Genomic DNA, 18,968 nt, shown 5'->3' with positions numbered 1-18,968 from the left:
TGTGATTGGCCGAATACCTCAAGCGTGTGACGGAAATGTTACGCCCCTCACCATACTGTGATGATGCCCTGTCCGGCCGGAGCGACGAGACATAAACATGAAAACCCATTATAATCGAGGCATTTGTTGCATCCAGTGGGGACATAATTACGGATTATAATAACTTATACTGTCTTTTTACGCTTTGCATTGTGTACTGCGCCGCGTAAACATAAAACCATGTCTGCATTTGTGATCGGAGAAATGACAAACAACAAGTGCTACTCTACACTGCTCAAAACTCGCGTTTGAATCATCAGTGGCAAATTCTTTAAATATAAAAAACGTACTTACAGTCTGTGAGTCAGAAGGCCAGACTGTCCTTGCAAAGTTGGAACTGCCCCACTTTATAGAAACATTGTCTTCTTTTGGAAGGCCAAACAAAGTAGTTTCGCTTTCACAACGAAACACACAGCGAGCTTGAGTGAGCGGAGCCCGGTGGATTCGACGAAGGAGCGTCCGGCGGGCTTGCAGCAACCGCATGTGACGACCCCGGGCTGGACTCTGCTTCGTCCACGGTGAAAGCCGATCAGGCGATCCACAGCGCTAAGTTGATGTATTCTCTCAGCGACCAGCACGGATCAGCTCTAGGCATGACGAAGCAGATATCGTCCTCTTTTGGAAGACCAACCAAAGTAGTTTCGCTTTCACAACGAAACACACAGCTCCTTCACGACATGGCGGCAACAACAATACTACAGCGAGAATAAAAGTTACGCCTTCTTTCTTTGCGTGAACATTTGGGCGGCATTATGCAAATCTTGCCACATAGTGATGTAGATATGTGGGGGCGTGTTAGAACGAGCCGTTTTAGGTAGGCGTGGCTGACTCTTAACTTTTATAAAGAATATCTCTTTGGATTTGAGACTTTAGTCTTTGCAACTTTACAGATCTTCTTTATGCACCAAGAGCTTGTAACACTCCAAAGAGAAAGGAAAATTTTTTAAACATTAATCTTTAAGCTTTGTGATTTTGTTGATCAGTTTTCTGTACATAGATCTGTTCATTGAAACACTGTTTGTCTAAAGTTTTGTATTTCTCTCTCTCTCTCTCTCTCTCTCAGGGGACCACCGCAAAATCTCATTAAACACAAAGAACATTTTCATTGAGTGCACGGCCACAGACCTCACAAAGGTAAACCGCTTTACCGTTATACTGATATTATTACTGTTTTGTAATAATACAATATACACACTACAGTTCAAACGTTTGGAGTCTGTAAGATTTTTTATTTTTTTAAAGAAATTAATACTTTTTCAGAAAGGATGCATTAAATCACAAGTGACAGTAAAGACATTTATAATGTTTCAAATGACTTCTATTTCAAATGAATGCGGTTGTTTTGAACTTTCAATTTATCAAACAATCCTGAAAAGTAACTGCAGCATGCTTTTAAACTTGAAAAGTGTTTTCTGTGTGTGTTTGCAGGCGAAGACCACGCTGGACATGGTAGTGACCATGTTTAGTGAATACTGTGAGGAACCGTTCACGTGAGTATCGCACGACACACTCTATATTATTTTATAGCGTCTCCAGTTTTCATTTACCCCATCAACATGTTGTTCAGTACTGAGATGTTTATTGTTGATGTGTCTGTCTCTTTATTCAGGGTTGAGGAGGCAGAGGTTGTTTATCCTGACGGCAGATTGTGTGTGTATCCTGTATGTATTCAGTTTTCAACTTGTTTGTAATTGCACTCATTTTCTGAACTAACCACACAACTGCATTGAAACTAAAGGGAAAGTACACCCAAAAATGGAAATTCTGTCATCATTTACTTACTTATGAAGGTGAGTAAATGATGACAATGTTTTTGTTTTTTTAACCCACACAAATATATTTTTGTGCTACAGATGTTGTTGACAGAGATACAGGACTGAATATTAAATCCAGATTAAAATGAATAAAATACTGTTCTTTGCTGACTGTTGACTTTGAAATCAGGAGCTGGCATACAGGACGGAGACGCTGTCTGGGGACTTCATCAACAAAAGAGTTGGGATCAAGTGAGCACATTATAAATATTTCATTTGATCTCTTTAGAGCAGGGGTGTCCAAACTCGGTCCTGGAGGGCCGGTGTCCAGAAGAGTTTAGCTCCAACCCCAATTAAACACACCTGAACCAGCTAATCAAGCTCTTACTAGGCATACTGGAAACTTAAAGGCAGGTGTGTTGAGGCAAGTTGGAGCTAAACTCTGCAGGACACTGGCCCTCCAGGACCGAGTTTGGGCACCCCTGCTTTAGAGCTTCAACTTCTTCTTTTTTTCTCTTTTTTTCTTCTTTTTTTCTCTGCTTCAGTCAGTAGATTGAACCCTGATCACACTCTCTGTGTTGTCTCTCAGTGAATCGGCAGAAAGCATTGCTCAGCTGCTGACCCGGATGTGTTTGAGGTCAGAGGTCAGCGGTGAGGGCGATCTGATCCAGGTTGAGATCCCGCCCACGCGTGCTGATGTCATCCACGCCTGTGACATCATGGAGGACGCCGCCATAGCATACGGCTTCAACAACATCGTCAGGAGCACGCCGCGCACGTACACCGTAGCCAATCAGGTTTGAGAATAACATTCATTCTGACCAGTTCAACTTGAGATCGCTTTAAAGGTTCAGTGGTGACTTTATGGCTCTTACAGCATGTGTTTTTATATTTGCAGCTCCCTCTAAATAAGCTGACAGAGTTACTGAGGCAAGACCTCGCGGCCGCTGGGTTTACTGAAGCACTGACATTCGCTCTGGTTAGAAATCACTCCTTTCTCTTATATTCTGCATGTTTTCCTCCTGAAGTCCATTTAGAATGTTTCTTGTACTGCAAGCATTTGTCATTTAGTTTTCATGGCCATTTCTCTCCCTCTCTCTGACCATTAAAATTTAAAAGCTCATTTTTGCAAGATTTGCGTATGTAAATAATCTTTGTTATTAGGGCTGGGTAGACATTTCAAGAATCAAATCGATCCTGATTCAAAAGCTCTCGATTCAATTAAATTTCAATTCAGTATCAATTTGTCCGGATAAATATCAGGTACAGTACTTGTCGATTTCTCTTAAGGAAAACAATCTCTCAACTAATGCTGTAAACTATACAGGGATCCCTGTCAGATGGTACATGACTTCAATATTACAGGGTAAAATTAACAACGGAGAAAGTAATTTGCTATTTATTTTTTAGATATAATAATCGACACTGGAAAAAAAAACTATGTTGTATACAAACAAAATATGTAATATAATATATTACATTAATAAGAATATATTTATTAATATATATTGATAAAATATATTAATAGTAATATATTTATGTGTAATAAATATGTAATTATATATATATATATATATATTCATGCATCAATAGAAAAGACTAAAAGGTCGATTTTGAAATTTAAGAACCCATATCAGTTTATCAAAACAAAGATTATTGATATTGTCAACCCAGCCCTGTTTGCTATGATTGGGCAGCGCCCTCATTAATATGCATCTGGTCTTAACCGCATACTAAAAAACATATTGTAATGTTTTTTTTTTTATATATATACCATTTATAACAACACCATTTTTGTGTGACTGTGTATTTATAACTCCACGTTGTCATAGCAACCTCACAGATTCAACAAGTCACTTTTGAAAATGATTATAAAACAATAAATCTTGAGTTTAAGAGTCATTTTGACCGAATCATTTCAATTTGTGATTAAATCGAAGTAGCAGCAGATGTTTTATTCTGTGTTGTGATGTACATCTAAGTGTAATGGTTTATTGAATAATAATAATTAAAAAAAATGTATCCAGGAACTTGGTTATGACATTTTGATTCAAAGTTACAAGGTAAAAAAAAAATGCATGGATGAATCGTTCAAAAAAATAGATCAATAACATGCACTTAGAAAATAGATAATAAATAGAAGAACCCTTCATAAAAGTCTGATTAAATGACAACATTGGTTGCACTGTATATTTGTTTTTGCAAACAGCCACAAGAACAATGTAACAAAGACATGTTGTCTATTTTTTGCATTATTTTCGTATTATTATCGTATTTTCCATGATGTGATTGCTTTAAAATGGTCTCTCTCTGCAGTGCTCCGAAGAAGATATCGCAGATAAACTCAGGAAAAACATTGCAGAAACCAGAGCAGTCCATATCTCCAACCCAAAGACCGCTGAGTTTCAGGTACCCACAGAAGATCTGTTTGGCATTTCTCACATCTGTCTGAAAGTGGGTGCTTTCACAAGATGAAATCAGTTAGTAGTGAGGTCTGACTAACTAAACCGTACTTTCCTGTAGGTGGCACGCACCTGTCTTCTTCCCGGACTACTGAAGACTCTCGCTGCCAACAGGAAGATGCCCCTTCCCCTCAAACTGTTCGAGATTTCAGACGTCGTCCTGAAGGATGAAACAAAAGGTGTGTTCGATGTCCTCATGCTAATATGCTAATAATTATGCAGTCACTGAACTTCATCTGTCTGGCAGACGTAGGAGCCCGTAACAACAGGCGTCTCTGTGCCGTTTACTACAACAAGAGCCCGGGATTTGAAGTCATCCATGGACTTCTGGACCGGGTCATGCAGCTGCTGGACGTCAAACCAGACCGTAACCAAGGATACCACATCCAGGCGGCAGAGGGTGAGTCATAAATATTAAAAGTCGACATGGTGTCCTTCCTGTGATCGCTTTGTGCACCTGTTTTATGAGCTCTCTGAGTCATATTCAAAGATTTATTTAAGTGGTTAATATTTAATAGTGTTTATGTGCATGAAGTAGGTCAGCAAAATTGAAATAGGAGGTGTTATGGGGAGACTTATTTTATTACTGGATTATTTCGATTTTTTTATTACATTTCTGTTCTTGTTTTCCTCATTTTTTTTCCACCTGATGGACGGAACAAGCTATTTAAAGTCTAATGAAATAAAAATTGACCTGAAATTTAATTTCTTTATTCATGTTTCTGGTCTTATTGGGAATGATTCATCAGTGCATTTTCAGTGTTGTTATTATTATTAACTAAAATTAAACTATTAAAAATTATTTTATTTAATTTAAAAAGGGTAAACTGAAATAAAATATATCATAGAAGAAATAAATATATTTTATTATATATTATACATGTAAATAAATTGTGTATATATTATATTTACTAAAAATTAATATAAAGTTAATGAAAAAAATTTAACTTCAAACATAATTAGAAATGATCATAGCTAAAATAATTTAAGGTGAGGTACTAAAATTTACTCAAAACTAAATGAAAGCTAAATATTAAAATAAAACAAACTAAAAAAATAAAAGACAAGCACAAAACAAAATTACTAAAACTTTCAAATTAAAATATACTAATAATAATGAAAATATAAAATTAAGTTAATTCAAAATATTTAAAAATACTATAATAGTATATAATAAATGCTAAAATAACACTGTGCATGTTATTATAAAGAATTAGATATTTAATCAATTTTATTTTCATTATATTTCTTGCAGACTCCACCTTCTTCCCAGGCCGCTGTGCTGAGATCTTTTCATGTGGCAAAAGCATTGGACACCTCGGGGTCCTTCACCCTGATGTCATCAGTCGTTTTGAGCTGACCATGCCCTGCTCCGCCATCGATATCGACATCGAACCCTTCCTGTGATGTCATAATGCAAAATAACCTTAGCCACACCCCTCCGCTTTGGGCTCCTCCCAGCCACTCATTACCGTCACATCTGTCTTTTGGAAAATGAGTAATAGCCACAACAGCATGTGTTACTGTATGTTCAGGATATAAATCAATGTTTTAATCAAACTCAGCTTGTCCACTGCTAGTATGTTATTCATATATTAAACATCATGGCTGTATGTTTGTGTCCAGCACATTTTACAACACCGAAACAAATAAATATGGATGAATACAACAAAAATGTCTAGATTTTTTGTGGATTTGATGTATAGCAAGCAATTTCATCTAATGTGACATACTGTACTTTATCTAAAGCTAACTTAATATTCTATCTGTAATTTTTTATTTTTTTTTAAATCAAGGCGATCTTTGATGTTTACCTGCGTGTCAGTATGTGGCACTGAACTGGTCAGAGGTTTGTTAAACAACTTTAGCTGCGCTGATGCCAAGTCTGTATGTCTGTGTGTGCTATATAGGAGTAATCACAGGTATATTTGAAGTGGCTTGTGTATGCGAGTATATTTCAGCTGTAAGTCGTTAAGCAGGACTCCTGATCACTGATTAACAAGCCCAAATCTGTGTGTTTGGTTTGAGATGATAGCGAGGAAGTGTCTGGTTTAACAGGTCAGGGCGAGAGAGTTGGGCTCCACCTGGGGCCTGTACCATGAAGCCGGATTAGCTGGCTAGCCAGGTAAGTTTCAGTTTAGTTTGCACCAATCCTGGGTTTTAGGTACCATGAAAGTGGCTTGGCTTTTAGCAGTGTTCTAACGCCATAGTAACTTACGCTCCATAGCTAACCTGCTCCAGGGCAGGTTATGTTCTAGTTTAGAGATCGCAAACTGAAATTTGACCAATCAGCTTCAAGAATCTCTGACGCAATAAAGCCACTCCCACAGTTTCTCTTGCTCCAAATTAAAGGGCACTACATAGTAAAACATTTTTAAAGATAAAATCATCTGGCTTTTAGTAATGATTATTTATTTATTATAGCCTTAATCCGTTACACAAGCCATATTAAAATACTAATGATTAATCTTATTTTAAATTAATATAAATATATACAGATAATATAGAATATAAATAAGCTTTAGAATTAATAGATAAAGCTTTAAACATGACTACATTTGAGTTTAGATTTTTGAGTCTCTTTCTACCTATATATATAATATATAACTATATAAACTAACGTCACTTGCACCGATATGGCAAGATATTTTCTTTTAATTGTCCTCTTTCACTGATAGCTCTTTCCACCTTGCTGTGTAAATGTATTTAAATTAATATTTTTCAATCTTTTAATCTAAGGCAGTGAATTGCGAGAAGTGAATCACAGTTAAAGGGCATGTGATTGGCTGTTCATTACTGACGTCACGCTTGCTTCATTAACTCAGGATCAAAGCCTGAGTTGACAGAGAAAGTTGATGGTCAGCATCATGGTACCAACAAAGCCAGATTGGATTGGTTTGGTCAACTCAAAACTAATCCTGTAACCCTGAGTTTGTTCAGCCACTATCATGGTACAGGCCCCTGATTTCCAGCAGCTACCAGACTTGTTTACATGCATTTGACTGAATTAGTTTTTTCATGATTTTAAAAATCCAAAGGCTTCATTCAGTTCACATGCATATTCAACGAGCTCAATGGCTTCCCATACTTGTCAGTTTCATACTAGCTATTTAATGCCTTTGATATTATTCTAAGTGTTAAAAGTTGAGTAGATGTGTCTGAACTACACATTTAAGAGGGTAAGTGATTAGAGGCTATTATTCTCAGTCTTTAATTTGGGTGTGTGTGAAAGGATGGTCTGTGTGTACACTGCATTTGTGAGGGTTTGTGGCGACATGAGAGGCGAGTTTGTGGTTTCTGTCATAAAGAACTGTTAAACCAAACACTCCTCAGCACATCAACACAATTAAAAAAAACAATGAAGGGAGAGCGAAGACATATACTCAGAGCCGTTTTTACTGTGTTTATTAATTTCTTTTACCACATCTGTAAAAGCTCATAAACACATCCCGAGTATCATACCCGGCAACTCAAAGTACAAAATATGTTCTTCAGTATTTTGTAATAAATATCAAATGCATAACTACGTGTTTAAAAAAAAGCATAGATTTGAGGCAGTCAAATGGTCATTATTAAACATCATCATCTACCTTTTAAGCTTGTCATTGTGATGTCACAAAACTGAACTTAGACCTTTTTCTTCAAGGACTTTCTTCAAAGACATTGGCAAAATTTCAGCGATATTTTGAGGGCCAAAAGGTCCGTTGTCAATGGTGTAGCACAACTCGCGCAGAAATCACATTCAAATCCAGCAGCTTTCTGTTGGTCAACACGACAAATTCGTGTGACCATCTTGAACCCGTCACAAAATCTGCGAGGGGAAATCTTTGGCCCTCACACGAAATTCCCAATCACATGGATTCCTGTTGAAATTAGTGAATTTTCACGGGTGAAATCCACTCAACAATGGTAAAAGTGACTGCATCTTTAATCTGTGGGTTTCAGTGCAAAATCTAACTTTTAAGGCAACGCTGTTTTTAGGAAAACATCGAAAGGAAAATCCATGCTAGCTCCATTTACTCTTATTACCACAGAAAATAATAATAATATCAATTTGTCCGACAGTTTGACCTGATAAAAAATGCTTTTACAATGGAAGACTATTGGGCAACAGCCATAACTCTGCACCACTGACTTAAGTTTATAACTTAAGTTATGGTTGGAAGTAGAAATCAACAGTTTCCTATAAAGGTGAAATGATAAAATATATTCTAATATCCCATCTTCATGCAAGGCATACATTGAATTATCCCACAAAAAAGTATGATCAAAACGTGACTATTTACTTAATCATCAATGTCAGCAGCACTGACTAAACCAGTGGCGTTTCAATCCTTAGTTGATTAGTTTGAGTTAGAATCGTTTGCAAGAGTGTGATTCTAAACATAATGAGGCTGTGAAAGAACTAGTGAGTAGATGAGTTTACCTGTTTGGTGTGATGACGTTTAATGTCCCAGAATACCATAGCAACCATCTTTTTCAAGACAAGTAAAATCTCTAAAATAAAAACCAGTGGGCTATTACTGATGTATTTTATGTTGTAGAATAAAACGTGAAAATATCTTCTGTAAACACAGACATTAAACCAAAAACCTGTTCACAAAAAACATTGACTTAGGGACGATGCAACTGGAAGCGTAAAAAAGCGCACAAAAGTGTAAAAATACACTCATTTTCACACACACAAAAAAATGCTAACTCCTTTCACTCTATAGCAGATGAGAGTCAAGGAAATGATTCATTAGTCATTTTTCAAATTATTTGTATGCGTTTCTGATTTTAGTTGGTGACTTTTGTGGCACAGAAATTACACAATTCTCCTTTAGCTTGTATTTAACCAAGAATATTCTCTTAAAAATCAAGCGAATCTGCCACAAAACATCCACAAACTGTAATTCGGTTTTCAAAATCTGACAAAATGCAGCTAGTAGGTTTAACAAACTACTGTTCAATGAGAATTTAGGGCCTTTCGCACCGTGGGAACCTTTTCATAGTACCAGAACTAATTGTGGAACTACCCACTTTTTGGCGTTTTCGCATTGCCGGAACTGGGTGCGATTTTAGTACCGGACTGCCTTTTTCGAGAACCAAATTAGCTCCTACTCCGGAGCAGGGTCTAACCAGCACAACTGGTACTAATCGTGACGTAAGTAGACATTGATTGGCCAAACGCGTATGAAAACGCCCTCACCCGCCATGATTTAAAACGCTGTGTAAACATACTGTAAACATTGTGTCAACTTATTTCGCAAGTATGGAGAACAGCGATAGACGGACGGATGCTGAAGTGCAGGCACTTGTAGCAAATGTAGCACTGCCAGTTGTTGTTGGAGATTCTTAGTCCTCCTTTCCGTTCTTTCAATCGCTTTACGTATACGTCGACTTTCCATGTCCATTATTGTGAAACCCGCGAGACGCAACAAACACACAGCTCCGATCACAGCGTCCTCCATCCTGTCAGATGTTAACGTTGTTCTTCTTTGTTTCTGTTGTTGAACGCCGCGCACAAATGACGACGCTGTCGACCGGCTTACGTCACTTCTTAGTACACACTCTCGGTGCGAATGCAACCCTTTAAATGGTACTGGAAAATAGTTCACGCAAAATCATCCCAGTACTTTAGTACCGTACATTTAGTTCTGGAACTAAAGCGGTGCGAAAGGCCCTTTTATGTGCCAACCATTCCTGAACAAAGACTAAAGTGAATTTCTCCCTGAGAATGAATTACGGAGCGAGATTCTGTTCAAACTTCCCTGTAAACACTGTGAAATTACACCGAATTTCCCAAATCCCAGAGTCCCATCATCACATACACTCTGTTCACTAAGATACTGTTGACCAGTCCGATGGCAACATACGTGCTGAACTTATACGGCACCTCGATCTCTTTCCTTCTGCGTGCTTCGACGTCATTCACAGATGCTCCGTTAATTCGACAGAGCACCCGCAGACTCGCCCAGCGCACCGTCTGCCGGGTCAGGACCAGCATCCCTAACCCGACCAGGAACCGTGCCACACCGAGACCCAAGGCCGCGAGGGTCAGCGGTGGTAGGGTCACTGGAAAAGGCCCGGCTAGGTCAAAGGTCAAGCCCAATCGCTCATTCACCCAGTATCCAACTGAACATCCCGAACAGCATGCTAAAATAACAGTGGTGTCCCCCCGTGTGGTGCTGTAATGGTCCAGCTCGGGGTACTTATAGGACAGGAAGAGGGGCAGAACCACCCCCACCACAGGGGAGAGAGGATTGTGCAGCTGCAGGTAGTCAATGGTTCCCCAGTATGGGTACGACACAGCCATAATGACAGCTGAAATTACAACGCCACAGATTACATCCTGAGAGGAAGAGGAAACATAAAGGAGAAAGATTTCAGTCATTAGTATCAGACTCTGTAATTCTAGATTCATGTAGCACAACTCATAATGACACAATAATGCAGTTTCTATGCCATTATTATGAAATATGTACACATTTTCTATGCATGGTTACTGTGTTGCTAATGTTGTTTTTAATGTGTTGCTATATGGTTGCTACATCGTTCTGAGTGGTTGTTAATATGTTGCTATGCGGACACTAGGGGTTCTGAGTGGTTTTTATAATGTTTCTAGCCAGTTGCAATGATGTTCTGAGTGATTACCGTGTTGCTGCGCAGTTGCTAGGGTGTTCTGAGTGGTTATTAATGTGTTGCTATGCGGTTGCTGGAGTGTTGTAAGTGGTTGTTAAGATGTTTCTAGCTGGTTGCAATGGTGTTCTGAGTGGTTACGGTGTTGCTATGCAGTTGCTAGGGTGTTCCGAGTGGTTATTAATGTGTTGCTATGCGGTTGCTGGAGTGTTGTAAGTGGTTGTTAAGATGTTTTTAGCCGGTTGCAATGGTGTTCTGAGTGGTTACTGTGTTGCTATGCTGTTGCTAGGGTGTCCTGAGTGGTTCTTGACTTGTTGCTATGTGGTTGCTAGGGTGTTTTGAGTGGTTGTTAATGCGTTGCTATGGTGTTCGTGCTACTATGTAGTTGCTAGGGTGTTCTGAGTGGTTGTTAGTTTGTTGCTATGTGGTTGCTACATTGTTCTGAGTGGTTGTTAATATGTTGCTATGCGGACACTAGGGTGTTCTGAGTGGTTTTTATAATGTTTCTAGATGGTTGCAATGGTGTTCTGAGTGGTTACTGTGTTGCTATGCAGTTGCTAGGGTGTTTTGAGTGGTTGTTAATGTGGTGCTATGTAGCTGTTATAGAGTGTTATAAGTGGTTAAGATGTTGCTATCTAGATTGCAAGGTTGATCTTTGTGTTATCGTGCTGCTATGTGGTTGCTATGGTGTCCTGAGTGGTTGTTAACGTGTTGCTAGGTGCTAGGTTATTGAGAGTAATTAATGTTTCTAGCTGGTTGCAAGGGTGTTCTAAATGGTTGTTAACATGTTGCTGTGTGATTGCTAGGGTGTTTTGCATGGTTATTAGGATATTTTTAGCTGTTTTTTGCAGGGTGTTCTAAATGGGCAGTTTACTTGCAATGTGATATATAAAGCTCCATTTAAAACAACAGGTTAATAGTTAGATTTAATGCTAAACTACTAGGTTTTCGTATAATATTACATATAAAATGTTTGCGAATACAAATCTTTTAATATATTAAAATATTAGCATTTTAAAATATTTATATTAATATTTTCATTAACATTTTATTATATTAATATCTCCAAGCATGACCAATAGGCCAAATGTTTGCCTCAGCATGATGCACCACTACAGCTGCGCTGTATTAAAGTAACTAGAGTTCAAATCTATGGAGACCAGCCAGACTATATGAATAATACAAGAGTATAAATGTTTCATATCAAACGCAAAAGTGCATGGCCATTTTAAAGTCTCTCTTCCAGTCTTACCAGAGCAGAGTGCATGCCAGTATAAAGACGACTCAGACACACCAGCGCAGACAGAACCACGGCCACAATCAGTCCCAGTTCAAACGGGAACTAACATGCACAAAGACAGAAAAATGAACAGTTCAATCAAAAATGAGCATTTTATCATCATTCACAGTCAGTTTGATGTCCCTTTTGTCAAGTTTGAATGTAAACAAATACAAATTTGATTCGAAAGCTATAGCAGAGGGGAAGATTTTCCATAAATAATGTGCTAAATTTTATCCATTGACCACAAAAAGCTATCTTTCAGCTTCATAAGACTTGGAATATAGTGCACAAGTCATATGAACTACTTTTAATGTCACTTCTATGGTGTTTTTTCCTCCCAATCAGTCTTTCCAGCTGAAAATTCAGTGTCTTTATCAAAACATCCTCTCATCCATCTTTCCTTGTCGTCTTTTCCTCTCTCTCTCTATGATGTGGTCTCCAGCCATTCTGTGTGGCAGCTCTTCTCCTAATAACCGCTCTTTTCTCCTGACATGTGCTCTTCCCTCTGGTTTTATTCAGGACTCTGTTAATCACTGACAACACTGGAAGAGCCTTTACATATTCATGAAGTTGCCCCGCCCCCTCTGTTCTGTCTTACTGCATCCGTCTCCCTGCCTCTCCATTTGTCTATCTCTCCTTTTCTCTCATCCCTTTCTTTCTTCCTCTGTCAGCTGGGGGTCTTTCACAGGAAGTTAATGAAGAATGTTTCCTGAATGGGCACGAATGAATGTGGGACAGTAGAGCTCATGCATAATTGACTGGAATGGATTTTTTTACTCTTAAATCATACACACACAGCTCTCTGGTTTCCTTTCCGTACAAAGAATCATTTTTCAAATCAGTTCTTCCTTTTAAGCTAGAACTAGTTTTAAGTAGGGCAACATTTTCAAAACTGAATATCTGGACTAGTAACAAACTACTTTTTCTCTAATTCTCACCAAGGCTCTATTTGTTTGATCCAAAATACAGTAATATTGTCAAATATTATTACAATTTAAAGTAAACTGTTTTCTATTTGAATACATTTTAAACTGTACTTTATTCTTGTGATGTAAAGCTGAATTTTCAGCATTATTACTCCAGTCTTCAGTGTCACATGATCTTCAGAAATCTTTCTAATATGAAACCTTTCTGATTATTATCAATGTTGAAAACAGTTGTGCTGCTTCACATTTTTTGTGGAAACCGTTTTGCATTTTATTTTTCAGGATTCTTCGATGAATAGAAAGTTCAAAAGAACAGCATTTATTTGAAACAGAAATGTTATAACATAAATGGATTTACTGTCACTTTTGATCAATTTAATACATATTTGCTGATTGAAAGCATTACATTCTTTAAAAAAATCTTACTGGTCCCAAATTTTTGATGACAGTGTAAATATTTCTCTTATTGCAATATATTTCATCATTATACATCTTATTTTGTACATTTAACTTGACATCTTGAATATGGTTTGAAATTAGCTTCAACACAGATACTTAATCATATAAATAAAATTAAATAAAAAATATAGCCTAATAACATTTAAAAACAGCAGCCTAAACAAGAAAAATAAGCCTACAGAAAACAGCACTCTTAAAAGGAATGCAACTTAATCCACTAATAAAGTTTTATAATGCTTAAATATGTGTGCTACTGTGCCACTCAAGAGTCAAAGGTTTGAAAGCTGATTGATGGCACCATCTATAACTGACGCTGATTGACAGGCATTTACTGAGAGTTCATTATAATGGATGGCACACAACAGATGTGTGGGCGGGACTTGGGCTGACCGATGGTGACAGATGGCCCCGCCCCTTCAGTGAACGGTGCAAAAACAAGCCACATTCAAAACATTCTCAATCTAGCATGTGTGTCTGACCTTCACTCTCTCCTGGGCACTGAGAAGCAGCGTAAATGAGATGGCCGTCGCTGCCATGGCGTGTGTGGATGGCATCCCGTACTCTGCATCCACACGCGTTTCCAGTTTGACCACAGGGGGAGATGGAGGACGCGGCAGCTTTAAAATATCCTTCATCACTTGCCCAATATACATTACCACCTGCAGCGAGAGAGACAGAAAAATTTGATGAAAATTAGGCAAAGGGGAAATACAAAATAAGTACTGTTGCTGATAATACACTCTCAGAAAAAAGGTACAATAGCTGTTACTGTAGTGTCAACCTTTCAAAAGGTACTAATATGTACACTGGAGGTGCTAATAATATGCACCATTTAGGAGTAAATAAGGTACATACGTGTACCTACCTGAAAGGTACAACCCTAGCGACAGCTTTTATACCTTTTTTCTGAGAGTAAGATGGTAATGCAACTTGATACCCAAACATGGTACTTTACTTTCTGGTACTTTTTTCTTACCATTTATAGCATATTGCCAGATTTAGGGGACTATTTCCAGTTCAGTGTTATTTTAGTATCATTAATATATTATTATAGTTTAGTTGACTAATATTTTAAGCTTTTTTTTTTTTTTTTAGTTTTTCAGTTAGTTTATTTTATTTCAAGTAACAAAATGTTGTAATGGTTTCAGTTTTATGGTACGTTTACACAACAACGATTGCACTAAAAATGGATTTTCCTTTGCATTTTTAAAACACATTACAGACGACAACGTTGTCAAAATGATCCCCATATTCACGGATCCGTGAAAACTAAAAGCGCTGTATTATGCATGCCAGGCCAGTAGTTGGCAATGTCACTTTGTAAAAAATTTTTTTTTTTTAAATACCGCCACATATGCATTTCTATAGAATGAATGCATATTATGCAAGCGCATGATGTCGCCATTTTCATAATTTCACTTTTTTTGGAGTTTATACTGAGGCGATAACATGACCATTTTCGAAAACTTGCGCTTTGAAACACGTTTTCAAAAGTTTGCATTTTTAGGCTCCCAAAACACATGGCATGTAAACGAACAGCCAAGATGCATAAAAATGTCAGTTTTTAGTTGAAAACAGTGTCATGTAAACCCCTTAGTTAATGATAATAACCTTGGTTCAGTCATGTTCATCTTTGTTTCTTCAGGAGATATAACAAAAAGCAATTCAAAATTAAGCTTCATTGAACGTTCGAACAAATGAATAACTTCTCCACTCATGTTCAATTTAGTTCAGCTACATTGATTCCAGAGGTGAACCAATCAAATGCAGTTTGTCTGATGCTGTTGCTGTGGAAACTATATGTAAACTTGTGGAAACAGCATAAAGTGAACAAAGATCTAAAATAGAAACACTGAGGAAAATGAATAAGAGAATTTGGTTTGTGTTACAACAGCTGTCCAAGTTAAATTTCATTTTGTTTCTGTCTATTCTAATCTATTTCTTCTCATTTCAGAAAAACAAAGACCCAACAGTACGATGACTTAAAGGGGTCATATGATGCGATTTCAAGTTTGACAGTAATGAAGGTGTCAACATTTCGATTTCATATTTTATATGATAATAACACGTTTTATGTAATATTATCTAATGAGATGTAGAGTTTAAGAGTGAGACAAATTAACCAAATCACAAAACAGAAATAGCCAAATCCCTGGCTAAAACTCTAAAAGTTTAATCTGGATCATAATGATCATCCCCCTTCGTTTTGAATCTCTTAAATGTCTTAAAAGAATACTTTTCTTCTAAATCTATTTTATCACTGTATATGCACTGCATGATACAAACATTGCGTTAGCCTATATGACCAATTTCAAAGTTTTATTATCTAAATCCCCTCTTTTTCTGAATGTTCCTGATGTTTTGTATCAAATGTATCCCAACCTTACCAAAAGGTTTTTAACAACCCACAGGGGGTCAATTTGGCAATTTTTCCCCCAAGCAATCTCAATGGCAAAAAGTGTCCCAATTTACACTACTGATGGTTTGATCCAGATCAAAACCAAGACTGGATCACATAATCTAATCTGAACAGATTAGAATAATTTTCAAGATTTGATCCAATCTGATAACTGAAGTCCAATCATATTTGGGGCCCTGGTGTTTGTGTTGTTGTTTTCCCACCAAAAATGCACTTCCTGGTCCTGCAAGATGATATCATTTGGCAAATGGCTTTTGTTAGTTTTAGTTCAAAAGACTACAAAAACACTAACAGGAAATTAATATTAAGGAAAAACCTATAATTGGGGAAGTCGTGTCCTAATGGTTAGAGAGTCGAACTCGTAACAGGTTGCGGGTTCGAGGCTCGCACCGGCAGGGATTGTAGGTGGGGGGAGTGAATGTACAGCGCTCTCTCCCACCTTCAATACCACGACTGAGGTGCCCTTGAGCAAGACACCGAACCCCCAACTGCTCCCCGGGCGCCACAGCAAAAAAATGGCTGCCCACTGCTCTGGGTGTGTGTTCACAGTGTGTGTGTGTTCACTGCTGTGTGTGTGCACTTTGGATGGGTAAATGCAGAGCACTAATTCTGAGTGTGGGTCACCATGCTTGGCCACATGTCAGGCACTTTCTCTTTCTCATAATTAGATTACTAATTTCAATGTTTTGTTTTATTAGTAAAAATTCAAAATGAAGAAACATTTATCCATGTCAGAAGTTATTAGCATATGGAGAAAAGTGACAAAACTTCCATTTTTTGTTTAAATTGTGAGTTTACATTTTTTTGCCCAATATAAAACGCAAAAAGGACACCGGGGCTAGTTGTCACATACAAAATAAACATAATACTAATTTTTATTTATTTGAATGGAGGGTGTCTGAGAAGTCTGTGAACGAACCTGAAATAGGCAAGCCTTATGTTTCTGGATTATTAGTTTCCATGACAACAACGTGAGCTAGTTGAAATGTCAAACAGGTAGATATGGCCAGCTTTCAGTTCCATGGGAATGATACATGGAAGGAAAACCAGAGAGGTTTGGACAGCAAAGAAGGAGTTAAATCTACTGACGCAAACAGCATCGTTGAGCCGAAAGGCTCGCGCTGTTTGACCCGCGTCTGATGCTTTGATTGAGGTGTGATTCCCGCGTCCCGCATCTTTCCGGGCTCGACGCGCTCGCAACCGCCCCTCGGTTCTGGATGAGAGCGAATAAAGTCGCCCTTAAGGCGGCATTACATCACCTCCCGCCCGCACCGGAACGATACGGTGAATTATTTACTCAAAGTGCACGGAGACTAAAAGAAGCGCTTTAAGAAAGGCTTGACACATAACATGTCCGGGTTTACCGGCTTTCGCTGACAGGATAAAGAGAAGAAAAGGTGGCTGGCGTGACTGGCAGGCGCCCATTGTGTGGAGGATGTGAAGCGGCGCGAGATGCCATGGCAGCGGCGGATGCAGCAGCAAACGGACCGGAGTCGCCCGGTCTCCCGGTACCCAAGGCGTTTCCCTACGAGGAATACGAGTGCAAAATCTGCTACAACTTTTTCGACCTCGACCGTCGGGCGCCCAAGATCTTGGAGTGTCTGCACACGTTTTGCGAGGAGTGTCTGCACTCGCTGCAGTTGTGCGAGGAGCGGCCGTGGCGCATCAGCTGCCCCGTGTGCCGCCACCGCACGCCCGTGCCGGACTATCGGATCCAGAACCTGCCTAACAACACCAAGGTCACGGAAGACTTCCCTCTGTACATCGATTCGGACCCTGTGCCTCAAGATGCTCTGCCGCCCCACCGGCCACCAATGCACCCGGCGCTCGTGGCGCTCAGGCGCGAGGAGGACGCGTCCGGGGCGTCCATGGCTGGTCACGCGACGCCGTCCACCACGACCACGCTGTCCCAGGACTCGGTCTCGCGCTACGAGAGCTGCCAAAACTGTAGGCGGCTCGCGTTGACAACCGGGTGCGTGTGCGTCATCTTCTCTTTACTGTCCATGCTAGTGCTGCTCTTCATGGGCCTCGTTTTCGTACACAGCCACGGCGGGCCGCCCTCGCCCACGGGACCCCTCTGTCTGTCGGTGGCAAGCATCCTCGCCATGGTGTCGGCGATGGTAACGTGGCTCCTCTACTGGCTCAAAGACCGACCGGAGCACGAGACGGGCCGCTCCTCGGCCAGCACTAATGCGAGCCGGAGAAACGCGTGACAGAAGATCAGAATCGTATGACAAGCCCTTTCAGCTATTATTTCTTAATACCGGTTAGTTTCTTTTCATGTTACTAGTACTATCAGTATCTTTTAAAGAGTTATACTATTTATTAATATTGGCTAGATGTGCCAACTAGCTACTATCAATCCCAGTATACTGGGGGAAAATTAGGCTATTTTGAAACAATCTACACTCAGAAATTAATGGTAAAGTTCACAAATAATTATAAAGGACGTCAAGTAACACTGCATTAAACGTGGAATTTTGAAAGTATTTTCTTGCAAAACGTAGACAAACTTCTATAATGTTTTTTTTACAGTATAATTACACTACTAGTAACATTTTTATCTCACTAGTTACAATTGCTTATATTTGTGCAATGATTATAAACTATTTGTTAACGTTAGTTTATGCATTAAACAACAATGAGCAATACATTTGGCCAGTGTTCGAATTGTGTCAAAGCTCCCTTCAAAAATAAATCAATAAATACATTTGTTATTTCTTATCGTTGAGAAATGAGATGCATTCAGTGAGCGCATCTGAAAGCTTCTGATTGGACGTGATGTAATATGATGTAACATGAGCAGGTCTAATTTAATACAGCAATTGACACCCCCCCCCCCCCCCCCCCCCGGCACCCCCCATTTTTCCCTGTTAACGTTAGTTTATGCATTAAACAACAATGAGCAATACATTTGGCCAGTGTTCGAATTGTGTCAAAGCTCCCTTCAAAAATAAATCAATAAATACATTTGTTATTTCTTATCGTTGAGAAATGAGATGCATT

The 18,968-nt window shown here is 38.8% G+C and overlaps 4 protein-coding genes across 4 annotated transcripts in view; 3 read left to right on the top strand and 1 right to left on the bottom strand.

The window, feature by feature from the left end:
- The window catches only part of farsb (phenylalanyl-tRNA synthetase subunit beta), a 15,953-nt gene extending 10,034 nt beyond the window's left edge, over positions 1-5,919 (top strand). The window contains exons 8-17 of the mRNA XM_016242521.1: positions 1,103-1,173; positions 1,468-1,529; positions 1,649-1,700; positions 1,984-2,045; positions 2,383-2,590; positions 2,692-2,772; positions 4,110-4,202; positions 4,317-4,434; positions 4,503-4,655; positions 5,511-5,919. Coding sequence (XP_016098007.1) covers positions 1,103-1,173; positions 1,468-1,529; positions 1,649-1,700; positions 1,984-2,045; positions 2,383-2,590; positions 2,692-2,772; positions 4,110-4,202; positions 4,317-4,434; positions 4,503-4,655; positions 5,511-5,662 — 1,052 coding nt within the window. The 3' untranslated portion in view covers positions 5,663-5,919. The remainder of the gene's footprint in view (positions 1-1,102; positions 1,174-1,467; positions 1,530-1,648; positions 1,701-1,983; positions 2,046-2,382; positions 2,591-2,691; positions 2,773-4,109; positions 4,203-4,316; positions 4,435-4,502; positions 4,656-5,510) is intronic.
- Positions 5,920-7,325: 1,406 nt separating this feature from the next.
- Positions 7,326-18,968, top strand: part of LOC107558807 (paired box protein Pax-3-like) — a 31,651-nt gene continuing 20,008 nt past the window's right edge. The window contains exon 1 of the mRNA XM_016242496.1: positions 7,326-7,434. The gene's annotated coding sequence lies outside the window, so the exon portion shown is untranslated. The remainder of the gene's footprint in view (positions 7,435-18,968) is intronic.
- On the bottom strand, positions 9,912-17,137 carry sgpp2 (sphingosine-1-phosphate phosphatase 2). The gene is made up of 4 exons (XM_016242497.1): positions 17,048-17,137; positions 14,023-14,202; positions 12,129-12,218; positions 9,912-10,589 (listed from the first exon to the last, which is right to left on the bottom strand). The coding sequence occupies exons 1-4, from the start codon at positions 17,135-17,137 to the stop codon at positions 10,026-10,028; spliced, it is 924 nt and encodes a 307-aa protein (XP_016097983.1). The 3' UTR covers positions 9,912-10,025.
- On the top strand, positions 17,050-18,189 carry LOC107558845 (RING finger protein 223). Its single transcript, XM_016242534.1, has one exon. It carries the CDS (start codon positions 17,420-17,422, stop codon positions 18,173-18,175), a length of 756 nt encoding a protein of 251 aa, XP_016098020.1. The 5' UTR covers positions 17,050-17,419; the 3' UTR covers positions 18,176-18,189.

Source organism: Sinocyclocheilus grahami, unplaced genomic scaffold (genome assembly GCF_001515645.1).
Source record: "Sinocyclocheilus grahami isolate Dianchi unplaced genomic scaffold, SAMN03320097.WGS_v1.1 scaffold661.1, whole genome shotgun sequence".
Taxonomy (NCBI): Eukaryota; Metazoa; Chordata; class Actinopteri; order Cypriniformes; family Cyprinidae; genus Sinocyclocheilus; species Sinocyclocheilus grahami.
Note: the sequence above shows the minus strand (reverse complement) of the source record. Positions and strands in the feature narration are given on the sequence as shown.

What these genes read in the sequence shown, in the direction of transcription:
- sgpp2 (XM_016242497.1), bottom strand. Translation starts at nt 17,137, where the DNA reads ATGCGGGACGCGGGAATCACACCTCAATCAAAGCATCAGACGCGGGTC. An exon ending in CAACGATGCTGTTTGCGTCA is followed by an intron (nt 14,203 to 17,047) that starts GTAGATTTAACT and finishes CTCTCGCTGCAG; the next exon opens with GTGGTAATGTATATTGGGCA. An exon ending in CTGGCATGCACTCTGCTCTG is followed by an intron (nt 10,590 to 12,128) that starts GTAAGACTGGAA and finishes TCTTCCTCTCAG; the next exon opens with GATGTAATCTGTGGCGTTGT.
- LOC107558845 (XM_016242534.1), top strand. Translation starts at nt 17,420, where the DNA reads ATGGCAGCGGCGGATGCAGCAGCAAACGGACCGGAGTCGCCCGGTCTC.